The 16,314-nt window shown below is 31.1% G+C and overlaps 1 protein-coding gene across 1 annotated transcript in view; it reads left to right on the forward strand.

Moving 5' to 3' along the window:
- The window catches only part of LOC117173566 (MOB kinase activator-like 2), a 269,215-nt gene that overhangs the window by 152,911 nt on the left and 99,990 nt on the right, over nt 1-16,314 (forward strand). The window contains exon 2 of the mRNA XM_033362208.1: nt 13,503-13,920. Within this exon, the coding sequence (XP_033218099.1) occupies nt 13,748-13,920 (173 nt within the window). The 5' untranslated portion in view covers nt 13,503-13,747. The remainder of the gene's footprint in view (nt 1-13,502; nt 13,921-16,314) is intronic.

Consider the following 16,314-nt stretch of genomic DNA (forward strand, 5'->3'; position numbering starts at 1 on the left):
ATTTATTTTATTCATTTTATTCGTTTTATTCATTTTATTTATTTTATCCATTTTATCCGTTTTATCCGTTGATCCATTTTATTTATTTTATTTATTTTATTTATTTTATTTATTTTATTTATTTAATTCATTTTATTCATTTTATTTATTTTATTTATTTTATTTATTTTATTTATATTATTTATTTTATTTATTTTATTTATATTATTTATGAAATTCATGAAATTTACAGTTATTATCATTATTTTATTTTAGCCGTGTACCTGAGACCCTCCTAAATCCATTTCACCATGATTAAGATGAAAAATCTTTATTTATTTGCAATTTTAGTGTTTGCAAAAATTGGGCACTTTCATGTCTTTCCAAAATTCAATTTCTATGAACGAATTCAATCGTTATATTTTGTTTTGAGTAGTCGGTGTCCTCCCCTGCAAGGATTGGTACTTTTTTTTAGTCCAAAAATATAAAGAAATGAGAATTTTTTTGCGTAACCTTGCATTTTTGACCATTTTTCGTGACACATCTCGCAAAAATGTTATATCTTTTTAATAAATAGTTTTTAAAAAATCAGCATATTCTTGTTGGCCGGGAACTGGCATTTCGATTTCTTTATTTATGAGTAAAAAAATATTTATTTGTTCCATAGTTATAAACACATGAAATTATTCGGTCTCCCAGACCAAGTATAGCTTAGTGAGCTTAAAAAAGTGTGGTCTTTAAGGGTTAAATTTGTTTTTAAAAATCATAAAATTTGTCAACTCATCATGAATGTTGCCGAATTTATTATGAAGAACCCAATTAGAAGTCTGATATCAAAACAAAAAAGAATGGTTCCGTGGACAGACGCCCCAACAATACATTTGTTTATTAAATTTGTTTTAAAATAATTATAACATTGATAAAAAAAATTATGAATTTGGTTGAAATTGTCATGAAGTTCCCAACTCAAAAGACTGCCATTAAAAAACCGAATTTTTCTGTCGACAAACGCCCGAATAATGCATTTTGTATTAAATTTGTTTTAAAAATCATACGATTAATCAAAAAATTATGAATTTTGCTAAAATTATCATCAATTTCCTAATTGAAAAAACTGACATAGAAAAAAACGATAATTTCTGTCGAAAAATGTCTGATTACTGCATTTGTACATTAAGTTTGTTTATAATAAAAACAATTATAATCAGAAGAGAAATTTTTTTATATAATACTGTTTTGGTTCCAATTTCTTGCAACATTACTTAAAAAAACGTGTATTTGTAGAAAATCGTAGAAAAAAATTTTTCAAACAAGTAATTTTTGATAACAAATTTTTTCTGTATATTGTCTAATTTTTAAATACTTTTAACTAATTCTATTGTATGCAACTTAAGCGATTTCAACCATTATCCTGTTATTGACGAGCATCGGGAACGTCAAATAGAAAAAAGGCCATTTTTCCTTCATATTTGTTTATTTATAAAAAATTGAAAACCTAATTCAACAATCAGACTGGACAACTCTCTTAGAAATCTTATTACCTTTTTTTACAATCTTTTTTGTCGAAATCGGTGGAGATTTTTGTTTTTCACAATTTTGTAAATGCTATATATGCTATATAGCATATATATATGAATATCCATACAGAAAATTTTTGAATTTTGAAAAAAAGTGGTCATAAAAATTTTTCAAAATACGCTCACTTTTTGAATTTTTATCCAAAATAGCTGGCTATGAACTTGGCCTTTATTTTACCCAATCTGTCAATTCTTTCGAAAGTTAGCGTGCTAATAAACTAAAAATCTACAGACACACATACACAGACAGGCACACGCAGAAAAAAGAAACTTAAATTTTACTGAAAACCAAGTCAAATCTACCGATCTTCCTAGTACGTATATGGACAACATGACAGTTCAGGAAGCGTTACAATTATAGGCAAATAAGTATGACTATCAATGATGGTTACTAGTTCCGATTCTCAAGTGGTGCTGACATGCGGATCAGTAGATTTTACCGATCCAGTCGCTATTTTGTACAGTGTCTGGATGCTGCAATTACGAATTACCATGTCACTTTAACGAATAACATAAAGATATCTGAATTATGTTATCGGCGTAGTCAACAGTCTTAACCACTACACTAGTATACGAGTTGCGATCTGTAAAATAATTTTGAAATCTATTTGTAACTGAGGGTGGTGACGTCGGGAACGACTTCTGAATACGCAACCATGCCATCGCGGCACACAACAGAAGTTCTAGCATTCACATCATATCTATATGTCACCTGAAACAGTCACGGAACAAAAACACGACTGTGCCATCCAAAATTGTATTATTGTTATAAAACGCCTTCGTTGCAAAGTGGGAATATGGAGTAATGTGACGACTGTCACAGAAATGTCAAAAAGGAATGTTTTTTAGATGATGCAATCCATTCATTGCCGATTGCTTTGTGAATTCACTCGGTGCTCCGCGCGGATAGGTTGCGTTGCGATTTAGGGGCGAGTTAAGTAATCCGATCGGATCAGTAGCATGTACTGATCTTTCGGTAATATCCACTGCACTACTATTTTAATCTCGGTTCAGTGGATTTTACATGTCGTTTAGTATGTAATAAGAGGGAATAGAGGTTTATTTTACTGAAGGATAACTGTTGAATTAACCTTAATTTAACTGTGACATTTAGGAAATGCTAATTGATTTTGACATCTTTATCCTCTTATTAAGAGCAGTTTATACTGTTACGGTTACAAGAAACCCTTTACAATTCTTTATAAGTAAATATTACATTTCTTTTTTCTGCGTGCAGACACATTGGTAAAAACCTGTTTTTTGGATTCAGGGGGTCTCAAAACGTGAACATTTGACAAAAACGAGGGGGGGGGGGGGCAAATTTTACACAAATCTAATACCTTCTATTGATGAAAATGTAAAAAACGAATTTTCAACAAAATCGTTACATTTTTAACAAAAGAGTTCAACCTAAAAATGACTTTTTATCCGCATAAGATTAAAAAAAAAAGAGTTAAATTTTCGACCAAAGAGGTGAATCTAAAACCAAAAGAATGATTTTTTTACAAAGTAGTTCAACTTTTAACCAAGCTTCTGAATTCCTAATGAAGCAAGCTGACTTTTTAACAAAATAGTTGCATTTTTCACTGATTAATAAGATTTTCAACTGAATATTAGAATTTTTAACCAAACGAGATTAATTCCGAACCGCAAATATAATAGTAGACTTTCTACTTAAAAGTATTTAAGTGAAAAAACGAGAAAAAGGGGTTTTTAAAAACAAAGAAAAAATAACAATTCTATAAAAGTTAATAATTATCAAATAATTATCCCCCAACCCTTGTTCGAATCATAATTCTTAGCATGCCCCCTCCCCCCACGCATTTAATTGGTAATGAAGTTTACTGACGGCCCCTTAAAGTTTCGATTTTTGTATTTAATGAAATTAACCTTCTAGCGTTTGGTTTAAAATTTTTTAGCATAAAAATACACAACGAAAAATCGACACAACTCAGAAAACAATATTACAACAATTAAAAGAATGACAGAGAACAAGTATATTGATATTGGATAAAATATCAATATTACAGTGAAAAGTAACAGCTATCTCTTCAGAGAACTCAAATGTTTAAAAAATTATAATTAATCAAAAAATGAAAGGGCCTCTAATTTTTTACATTCTCATCATTTATGATTGAGAAAGTATAAGAAAAGAAAGGTCCGAAAAAAAGGGCGAGTTCGTTAAACAGACATTTTGGATAAAAATTCAAAAAGTTAGAGCAATTGAAAAAGTTTTGGAATATGAATAAAAGTCAAGCAAAGAAAAACATTGCTTTTTGAAAGCCCTACAAGTTTATCATACAAACTTTTTGGTCTTTCTTGTAAAATCGAAAACTTTCATTTTTATTGCACACAAAAATTGTGATCTCAAAAAAGATCTACAAATTCGTTAATAATCACTTGTTGACAGGACGCGTACTTTTTGTTTTATTCGCAAAAAATAGCATTGAAAATCTAAAAAAAAATTGTGGAAAAACGATGCAAGCTACGAAAAAAATTATTTAACAAACATTGTTTACCCGAAAAAGAGCTAAAAATTTATTATGAATTAGTTTTTGACAGGATACGCAGTTTTGGGTTTAATCATAAAAATGACATTAAGGGCATGTGACACAGTTAAATACCTATATTACCACCTCACTTTATCAGTTCACTGAATGTTTTTTTTTTGAACCCAAGAACTTTTTTTTGTAAATAAAATATTGAGCTGAAACTTTGGAAAATGTATTAGACTACAATATAGTACGTTTAGGTACTGCATTTTGGTAAGAATTTCACTGAAAATTATTTAATCTTTTTTCTGAAACTCGACATTTTATTAATCTTTGTACTTTAACGTAGTTTTCTTTCGGCTCTTACATGTCTCAAAGTTTGAGATCGATATTTTATGTATAAAAAAAGTTCGAACATTGAAAAATTGTCGAGGTTCAGAAAAAAGATAAAATAATTTTCAGTGAAGTTACTACTAAACGTACTTTATTGTAATCTAATACATTTTCCAAAGTTGCAGCTTGATATTTTATTTACAAAAAAGTTCTTAGATTCAAAAAAATATTCAGAGAACTGATAGAGTGAGGTCGGCAATATAGGTATTTGGCTGTGTCACATGCCCTTAAAAATAAAAATGAAAAATTTAAGGAAAAACAACAAAAGGTACGAAAACAAATTGATCGAAAAAACTAAAAAGTTATTCACCCCAAAAAGAGATACAAATTTGTATTAATTTATTACATTCTTATCATTTATGATGGAGAAAGTATTAGAATTTCTTGAAATTTGATACCACACATTCAAATTCTGAACCAAATGACGCAAAATACGACAAAAAGTCTCAAAGAGAAATGATAGGTTTTGAAAAATCCTTAAAAATTGTCTTTTAACCACTTTCCAATAGGACTTGTAATTTTGTTTTTATATATCGTAAGTATTAATGCAGAAAATCGAAAATTCCAATATTACGCCAAAAGACGCGAGATACGTAAAAAAATCTTAAAGAAGACTTCCAGGATATGTTGCATTATCCATAACAAATAATACACTGTAAAAAAAATCTATTGAATTTTACATCTCTGGTGGATGTAAATATAAGGACCCTCGTGTATCGGAGTAACTTTACGAATCTGTTGTGATATTCCAATTCGGCCGATAATTTTACATGCGAAAATGTAAAATTCATTATGTGAAAGAATAAAATAAAATTTATCAGGGCGACAGGTTTCGAACACTCGAAAGCTCAAACTTCATACAATTTCATGGAGATTGAAGAAACACAAGCCAGACACGTTAACACTTGCCTAAAACACATAAGATACTATGGGTATTTTTTTTATGTTTAAATATTCCATAAAAAAATATGAAATACGTTTTGAATAACCGCATTTTTTCGTTCTAATAGCAGAAAATATGAAAGGCAAAATAGGAATAGCTCGGATTCGGTCTACTTTGTGTGAAAGCTGTAAAAAAAGTTGAACATAGCTGCCGATTTCCTCGCATTAAAAATAAAAATGCTCTAAAATTGAAGGATGAAGGCATCAATAAACAACGAACACGAGAGACGCTTTCGTATTCAGATATTATTTGATTAATTATTAAAATTTTTTAATTATAAATAAAAAATTTTACAGTTTCCACCAGGGTAAAATTAAAGATCTTTGGTAAAATTAAAAATCTCGATGTAATATTCAATCACAGGGAAGTGATTTTACCGACGCATGGTATTTTTACACGCTGCGACTGAAATTTCTCTTCTGAATGTAAAATTCGTACGAGGGAATGTGTAATTTTATTTTTATCGACTGTGTAATATTACACTGCTGTTCGAGGGTCCTTTTGTTTACATCGCTAGAGGATGTAATTTCACATATTTTATAAAATCACACAGTGAAGTGTGTGATATTTACAATGATATAATATTTAATTTTCCGAAACTTTGTAATTTTACACAAATCTTTTTTTACAGTGTATGAATACCAAAATCCTATTGTTAGCATAGCAACGCGAGATAGAGAAAAATGTTAATTTTTAACTAAACTTATTTAAGTAGAAAATTCAGAATATGAACACGCATATGTATACACGCAAAAATTTTACTCTCGTTTGTTGAATTATCAAATGTATAGTTTCATTTAGTAGACTTTTTATCGCCTCTTTTTCAAAACAGCAAAACAATATTATTCATAGACAGTAAATATGAATTGCAAAATGACTAATTTTTCCATAAAAGATGTAGCAGCTAAAGATATTAATTGCGATACAATTACATTTTAATTCAATTCAAAAGTACATATTATGCATCTATATATTTTCTTGATGAAAAATGTATTCTAATAATTGATTCATTAATTGAAAATAATAATTTTAAAAATATTCAATATAAGACATTTATAAGTATTTAACGACATAGTATCGGCCATTTCAGTGGTCGGCATGCTCCTGACCAAGTCAGGCTACCCTGACCGGGCTGACCAACGACCTGCTTTCTGGTCAGGTACCTGCGAGCTTGGGCAGACCATACTTTTTTTCATGGGTCCATTGTTGAAAAATGGGAACAAATTTGAGATTAAAAAATTCTTAATTTTGCAATCAGTGATTTGAAAGTAATATATGTGGAATCTGCGTATTTTTCCGATTCCAAAGACATGTAATTTGTCTATAAAGGTTCAAAATTTGAGAAGTATTTAGTATTAAATTGAATATTAAGCTGAACTTTCTGGATATTAAACTCCGTCAAATATTTAACTTTTTTAGGCAAGTAATATATCATTGGAGTCGACAAAATTCGTAGATGCTGATTATGCTATTTTCAAGTTGCTAGCTGAAAAATTAAAAGTTTTTAAAGTTCCTTACTTTGACATGCCTGTAAACAAAAGACCCATCCTGGAGTAAGCTCACTTACACTAAGGTCCATGAATATACCGAAAAGTAGTAGAAAAAATTAAGTAGGAACTGGCCTGGCCATACCTGAAAACTGAGCAAAAAGTTTGCCGACCACTGGGCTATTTGATGGACTTGTTCGACGGGAGAAGTGTGCGGGGACAAAGTAGTTGGTCGGCGCGATCTTCGGGTTGAGAGGCATGGGGGAATCGGTCAATTTTCGCATAGAGCGCCGTCTACAATTAGTTCCTCGAAGTATACACGTGCCGCATCTAAGCTTATAATAAATATCTTTGACCCTGGTCTCAAGTTCGTTCGAAACTTCCCTATCATTTCCGCGCGCTTGGATCTTACTTTTATCATTTGAAGCTTAAAAAAACTATTAACATTATATATTTTTATTTATTTATTTCAGCTATTGATACAAATTCACCAAAAGTCTTCAGGTAAAAGTAAAAGGCCCTTTAAAAAGTAGTCTGTTAATGTAATGAACATTTTCCCGTAAAAATCATTTTTTTGTGAAAATGAGGAATATATTGATGAAAAGTTTAGAATTTCTTTAAATCGGACTTGCCACTAGAAATAATTTAGGTCACACCCATAAAACTTTCCAATATCTCAGAAGGGGAAAGGCGGCCTTTTCTCTGATCACAGAAATAATTTAAGGTCACATCCCCTACCCCTTTTCGGAGATTTTAAGATAATAAACTAAGTGGAAAGTTTTGAAATAAAAAAAAAGTTTTAGGGGTGACGGAAAGTTTTTGAAACTATAAAAATTATTAAGTGTTTGAAACTTGATTTAAAGGAGTAAAAATCATTTTTTTGGGTACTATTTCAGGTAGCAAGTAAGAATATAAAGTTGAAAATTATGAAAAAAATTCTTGCTGACTAAAGGAATTAGTTTTTATTTAAGGAAAAATTAATTTTTTGCATTCGACTAGATTAACATTTTTTTTTAAAGTTAAAAAATCTGTTGCCTGAAATTTATTTAGTATTGGCAATGATGATAACTTACTTTGTATTGACAATGATATTCCCGTACGAAAGAACCCCCAAGTGCCCTACGCCCTAACTAGGTAAAAGTTGCGTTTTATTTCTTTTATGCCGTCCCGATTTTGGGGCGCTTATTATTAATTTGCAATGCAAGTTTTCCCGCGTGCTGTAGCACGCGTATAGTGTTGCTATGTTAAATAATTAATGATAGATTTAATGCAAATTCGGGCGCACACGAACTCCGCTCGCGGTCAACCACCCTCCGAATACAAATCTTGAATTCCGCTTGGGTCAAAAGTAGGTAGTTTTTGTGAGCACGAGCATTAAATATTTTATTTATAAATTCAAATGATAAAGTGCATATTTATTTCTATAAGGCATGTCTATATACAATATAGTATACGAAGCGAGCGGTGACAACGATTGACTCTACTTTCTCTCCATCTTCCCTATTTTTACTTTGTTCTATAACTGTAATGAGCCGCTCACACTGATTTTTAGAAACATATTTTTTGGTGTTTCGTTTTTAAAGTTTTCTTCTAAATTCAATAAATAAAGGCACTAAGCCATACAGTTCGGACCTCTTTCAAGTCTAATTTATAATGACATATGGTGCCGAGTAAAAATTAATTAATTCAGATTACAATTGTTTAAGACATTTCGGCATACGATGGTGTCCCTCTCCAGTTAATTATTCAGACAATATATTTAGACATTATATGGGTTAATAGTTCATAATATGGTTAACATGACAGTTATTAGTTTTTATAAACATATCTTTGGTCAACTCTTTTGGTATTCTAATTGATAAACCATTCTAAGACATAATTTTTCATTTCTTCGGCATTATCATGAAATAATATTTAATTATTAAATAGTGATTTAAAAAATATATTTTAATCTCTTATTATTACAGTTAAGTTATAATTACATCTGCTTATGTCATAGTCAATGTAAAATTCATTTAGTATTAAAACAACTAATATTTATGGTGGTTATCTGTAATATCTCTCCAATAATTAATAAATAGAGAATTAACTAAAAAATATATCTCAAATTTAGATTCAAAATGTTAAAAAATATCAATTTGGCTTAATTCTATGTATTCCTTCAACTTACTGAAATTGTTTCAAATATGTTGTAATGTTGTAAAAATGAACAATTTTGCTTTGAAATATTTTATATTATATTATGAAACTTTAGGAAATCATTTCAAATCATAAATTATTTTTGAAAAAAGACAGATTTTCAACAAAACAGTTCAATTTACAACCAAAAAGATAATCTTTCAACCCGTTGCATTTTTGACCGAAAATACGACAGTATCCACCACAAAAAGTTAGAACTTTATATTTTATACGTGTAAATCTTCGAGCGTTTTAATAAAAAAGCTTAAGCTTTAATTTTAAATCTTTAAAATAAAAAATTATTCTACTTTGAGTGTTTTAATTTGCAGTTCAGTTTTTACTACTTCAAATTACAAAATTTGTATCGTCTTGAATCTATTAATTTTAGTAATCGTGATCATTCTTAATTGTTCAATTTTTATTTGCAATCAAAAAGTTTTTCTTTTTCGACCAAAGATTTCTATAAATACGTGTAGATTCTTGCAGTCGTACTTTTTTTGTTAATTCTTATAGAAAATAGAAATTACAATAAAATACAATATACAGTAAAATACAAAAAAAGTACAAAATTTGTCTTAATAATAGAAAAAAGTTGCACTTTCCTCTAAAAATGGATTTAATTGTTAGTGCATATTTGTAAAAAAATTTCCACCTGGGCAATGCATGCATTTTATGCAATTTTTTCCCCAAAGAATCGAATTTATGTGGATGAAATTTTGTCTACAAGTCAATTTCCAAAGGATTTTGATGTTTTTTATCGACCGTAAGGCTTCCAGGTATAAAGAGTCAGTTAACAAAAATTGCTTAAAGAATTAACTTTCCTTATCTATTAATAAAGTATAAAAAAAGAGTAATTTAAAATGCATTTTTAGTTGGTTTTGCTATGAAAATAGAATCTGTGCATGGAAAAATGGTCAAGATGTGTAATTATTTATGAAAAGCTTTTTTTTTCTTACATAAAAAATTGTTGGTTATTCAAAATGAACTGATAATTGAAAAAAATTCGCTACATAAAAGTAGATGTGCAAAGCTGAATCTAGGAAAATTCATATATAGACAGTAGGTCAGTATATCAAAGTAGAAGAAGAGGACCACTCAAATTTAAAATTCTAAATCGACGGAGTTCTTGTGCGCCCACCTAAATCGTACCGCAAGCGGAATTCAGGAAGAAAATAAAGAGGGCCCGAAAGCTCCCAGGTAAAATCCTAACCGTGAGCGGAATTCGTGTGCACCGGCAAATTCGAGTGCACCGCTTTTGAGTCTAGCAATCGTCTAGTCATAATCTGGCAAAGGATCAATTTTAGATGATGTGTTCCTAGTCGATATCATCTAGAAATCGTCTAGATTTCCGGCAAGGTAGTCCGCCAAATGGAATTTTTTGTATTATATTTATTCTTATCTACTATTCGCCTATTCAGTTTATTAAGATCTGGATATTTTATGACCCTCATGAAATTATGCATAAATGCCCTCCTGAATTATTTTGAAATCTCTATCTGTACGCAGAAAATCGCCTATCCTCCAATGTACACCGAAATCGGTGTTCAATAGAGTTCCAACAAATTTGAGCCACACAGGTTCATTCGGAGAATCTAGGGGAAAAGCATCATTTAGACACTGTTTTTTCTCATCCAGTGCAACGTGAAGAGTCGTCTACAAGCTGTAAGTCACCTGTCAAGATCATTTTGCCGGTCGTTATTTGAGTTAAACAGATGTTAATAAGCAGGTAAGTTATAATAATAATTACCTAAATTTTTATTTCCTCCCATTTACGCGCGACTAAATAGTCTTGGAATAAAAATAGTACTTGGCGTGATGTAATATCGAAATGTTAGGTAAGTCAAAACCTACTATATGACATTCAAACCACCAAAGCCGGGATGTGCAAACTAAGTCGTGACCGTCTGCATCGAAATTGATGCCTGGTTGTTCGAACAAATTTCCACTAGATTTTCCGCGGAAGTTTAAAGGTATCTTAGATATCTAATCTTGCACTGACAAGTGTCATACATGAAAGATAAGGTAAATACAATTGTAAATAAAAACAGAAATTTGTTTTTCGCGATGAGTAGGAATGTAAATTTGCATGAAACTTTAGCCTGATGAAAAGTTTCATGAAACATTGGGAGTTTCGTGAAACATTGCAATGTTTCAAATATAGCGGCGGAAACATTCAAACTGATAAGATAAAAGCCTATTAGGTATTTTCACTTCAACAAACAGCTAACTTCACTTCGTAGATTGCTGAGGGGAAAATAAGGGATCAAATGTATGGGATTCAGTTCATTTTTGTCCTATTTTGCTAACATCTTCGTAAAAGGTAATTTTTTCTATGTAAGTGTAGTTAAAAAATAGTTTTTATTTTCTAATTACTATTTAATGAAATAATAAAGTAATAATAATAATGATGAATAATTACAAATATATTACAAAAATAAAGTTTTGTTCCATGCATTTGATCCATTTTCCCCCTTAGCTTTTAACAAAGTGAAGTTAGCTGATGGTACTTTAGACCAATGATGCCAATGTTGGCACCCTGAGCTACTGCGCTTGCGTTAGGGCTGACCGCTCATTGGCTCAAGTCTTGTAACTTAAGTAAATAATTATTAAAATATCCACAAGGATATATACAAATTGTGTAACTTTGATTTCAGGCAAAAAAAATACAACACATATATTATGTTAATAACAGTTTATTTTGAGTGAATTCCGAAGACCAAATTATATTTCACAAAACATTTAATTTAAAAAGAAATTTCTTGGAAAAGTGATTGAAAATAATTATTTATAAGTTTTTAATATTTTGTATGTATTTTTCTGAGAATTCATATAATTATATAACCTATAAATACATACATTATCACGACTGCATTGTAGTTATGCTTCCTTTTTTTTTTACTTCAAGCGTCGTTTTGTCACGTCTCAAGCGAAAAGAACAATCTGAAATTTTGTTTTAGAATTATTCAAATATTATCACTATTGTATTCTGCAATTAGCTTCTATATATCAAGCTGCTGAAATAGCATATGGTATTAAAAAAAAATGTATCAACAAATATTTTGAGAAATATTAGTCAGTCTTTCAAATTTAATGAAAATAAACTGTTATTCATCAAATATATGTGTTATAAATTTTTTTCTTGTCTAAAATCAAAAATTGCACAATTTGTATGCATTATTGTGTATATTTTAATAATTATTTATTTAAATTACAAGAATTGTTTTTCAATGTAATTTTGAATCCCGCTTCAAAGGGTAGACAACCAGCGCTCAGCCCTAACGCACACATGAGTAAAATTATTATAATTTTATTATTGCATTAAATAGTCCCTAAAAAAGAAAAAATATTTTTCAATTGTACTTATACAGAAAAATGACTTTCTACGAAGATATTAGAAAAATAGAGCAAAAATTAACCGATTCCCATGCATTTGGTTAATTGTTATCCCCTCAGTATTGAACGAAGTGAAGTGAGCTAGTGATTGGAGTGAAAATACCTTATTGTATATGTAGACGGTCATGACTTTTTCTATACATCCCGGCTTTAGTTTAAATGTCGACGGGCATGACTAACCTAACTTTTGGAAGTTGCATTAAGAAGTTATAATTTTATTCTAAGTGACTGGTACGCCCTATTAAATGAAAGAAATTTGAAAATTAGGTAAATATTGTTTCAATTGGTTTTCTTATTAACAATTTAAGCAAATATCGCAAAGCGAATAGTTGCTTTGACAGGTATTCAGGTGGCTGACAGCGCGGTTCAGAACTCCACAACTCTGCATGAGCCAAAATTCAGTCTCCAAATGATACTTTCCCCTAGATGCGCACATGGGCACCTGCGTTCAGAGGAATACATTTGAGACTTGAAAACTCTCTCAAATGATCATTGGGAGCCCAATGAAATTTGAACTGCAACAAATTTAACACCAGCGTTTTTCTGTGTAAAGGAACACGAATTTCAATCCGACCCATATTTGAATTCTTTTTAATGCGGGCTTGCAATCCGAATGAATCGAATGAATCGATTGAATGACACACACGGGTTAAAATGATTATGACAAATGGGTATTAAGAAAAAAAAATAATGGCAAATAATGATTTAAAAATATGAAAATTAGGGTAAATGGCAATTCAAGAAAATATAGAGTAAGGCAAATTATTATTGTGTGAGATTAATTTCGGTAAAATAAACATTAGGTAAAGTAGACTATTGGTGAATTTCAATTCGCCTCCAAATTTAGGGATGGGACATTTTTTCAAGGTGACAGTAGTTGGGCTGAATAAGTCATTAATATAATATTATATAATTTGAATACAAAATTGCATAATGTATGCAAGTTCGGTGAAGATAGATGATTGACCCCAATGTGACAGTATCCCAGGGTAACAGCATGCAATAATTAGATGTGCTTTGCTCTCGATGTTGACCAAACATCTCGAATTTTTAACTACAGGTCGATTCCTTCACCTTGAAGCGTTCCAAAAGTGAAAACCTTCTTGAGTCAGCAGCAACTGCGCGGGAGTGTAAATTGGTTTTCCAAATCTACCTACTCCTCTGAGGGCTGGTGAATTGTGGCGACAATTCTTCAAATTCGATGATAAAAAAAGTGCTGTTCGGCCAGTGTTGGTGAGAGGATCATGTCGCTACAAGGAAGCGTTTGATAAGACCACGGCGAACATAACGAACGCGATTTCCGGGATGCTGCGGTCCCCGGCTCGGGGGACCGTAGCTCTCCTGGATTCTTCTTCTACGTCTTCGACACCGGCGACACCCATTCATAACTCAACGTCCAGCTCCTCCAGCACCGCCTGTCGTCTCTCACTACTCGACTCCTGCCACAGGAAGATCCGCTTCTTCGGAGAACTGGTTGCGTGAGTTCCCAAAACTTTTTTAGTAGCAAAAAATATCAATTAGGGCTTTGTGAATATAGCGAAGAGGCGGCCAGTTCTCATATGTTTATATGTATTTTTTGTAATTCAAGGCTTAAAGTTGCATACTTTGTTTTGGTAATTAGCTACTACTGTAGAATTAACTGCATATCTGAAGGAAAGTTTTCAAGAGATGATGTGTAAATTAGGTTATTAAATCTCGACTTTTATCCTAGCTGCAGTAGTTCAAGACGAAAGCTAAGCTAAGCGATATGCTGTAGTTGAATCTATTTAATGAAAGAATTAAATCGAGTCCTCATCTGGCTCTGACTAGATCGCTACTATCCTAGTGTGATCTTATGCAGGAAAACGGGAAAAAGACAAACATAAGATGCCGTAACAATTTGTCAATTTACTGCCCCACTTGTGGTTGCCATATAAGTTTTCTCACCGGAAAAGAAATTTCCAATTCTGAATTTCTGTTTTTAAAATAAAATTATTAAATAATCATTGGCGATGCCACATTCGCTCTCAATACAGAAAAATTTCTCATTGATAATGAGACATTTTCATCCAAACGCAAAGTTAATGTATGAATATAATATTTTAGGAAAGTTTTGGGAACTTTCACTTTGCGTTTGGCAGCAACGTGGAGAGTAGGTATGGCCAGGGACAAAACATACCGCTATGTTCTAGAAGCTGACACTTATCATAAATTTTCAAAACATGACAGTTGTGCTGAATTGCGCCACCTAAAGTTCGTAGAAAAATTATAATTATTATACTTTCCGACTACTGCCATAATTTTGTAATTATTTACCAAATTTACTAACTTATACTAATGTATAAATCTTCATACCGACGGTTATTGCAAAATAGAACCATATCGTGGAGTAAGTGGCACCATAGTTTATCTACTGGCAGTTTCACTTTTATGGTGTCCAATAGGGTCACCCACCAAATTTTTTTTATTTAAGTTTATTATAACTCTCACTCCTAAAGCATTTAAATCCGAAATTGAAACTTCTTTTCGTTTATTCAATAATATTAATAATTAATAAAAAGTGAGAAAATGACTACCGGAAATACAGATTTTTAAAACCAAACTTATGTTGCCCTTATAACGCGAAACACGTGTTGTGACGACATGTACTTTTAAAGTCGAAGAAAATATCTGTACCTATTTTCTATAAACAATAAAAATAATTAAACATCAACGGATTTATTGTATGGAGTATCAATATGCCTGAATACGTAAAAGCCAGTTCGGATAATTTACAAAAAGTAAACAGAATAATGATAAGTGCTCCAGGCTCTACATCGCTTTCAGTTCCCATACAAAATGTAAAATTAATGTTGCAGTGCACATTGTGTATTCTGATTAAAAATTAAGAACCTATTTTTTATTAATATTTTAATGTACATGACCACTAAATGAAAAAAAGTATCATTTTAATCTTTCCCATTTAGAAATCGCCAAGTTACTTCCAGTTTCCACGCTTGGACCAGGCCGGGGGCCGCCACCAGCGTGATTCTAGCTTGTATTTCCTATTGGCTAGAGCTCGAGCCGATCTAATAAAAAAAATTGTTTATTAGATAGCAGTATCAATTCTAGTATCCTTTCGCACTAAACATGCGTAGCGTCAACAACAGGATTGGTTACCGTTGACGCACTTATTTAAAATAAATAAATGTGCAAATCAATTTTTTACAACATATAATAAATGTAAAATGCATTAAAATATTAAGCATTATTTTCAATTCAAATTTGTGATAAAATAGGAATTCTTTTCTTCAAATTTAAAATCGCTGATTTATTTTAAGGAGTATAATGAAATAGTTATTTTAACTTTCTCCTTATATGTCTATTTTGTGATAAAAGGAATATGTTTAATAGCTTTACAGTTATTATTTGTTGTAAACAATTGATTTACACATTTCATTATTTTAAATAAGCGCGGCAACCTTGACCAATCTGGTTGTGAACGCAACGAGTACCGAATACTTCCGAAGTAGCCCAAACCTCGAGACTAAGGGTACTTTTTCACGGAGACCTATTGTGAATTAATCGTTGAATTCATTTGACATATCGAGTTTGTATCTAAGTTCTCAATCAATCAAATTTTCCATAAAACAGCAAAGTAGATAGAAATTAATCGTATGAAAAATATTAATTCCACGATTAATTAAAAACAGGCCTCCGTCAAAAGGTACCCTTACGGAGCGACAAGGGAGTTCAATCAGTTTCTCACATCCGTTTGTGTGAAAAAGCAGTCTCTGACACAAGAGGAAAGTGGGAGGGTCGGTAAGGCCAGTTTTTGGCCTAATTTATTTTTGGACCAAAAAATCTGAAAAAATCATGGTAGTATCTTATAAGTATCCCGAGTCGATTGCACG

This window comes from Belonocnema kinseyi, chromosome 5 (genome assembly GCF_010883055.1).
Source record: "Belonocnema kinseyi isolate 2016_QV_RU_SX_M_011 chromosome 5, B_treatae_v1, whole genome shotgun sequence".
Lineage (NCBI taxonomy): Eukaryota > Metazoa > Arthropoda > Insecta > Hymenoptera > Cynipidae > Belonocnema > Belonocnema kinseyi.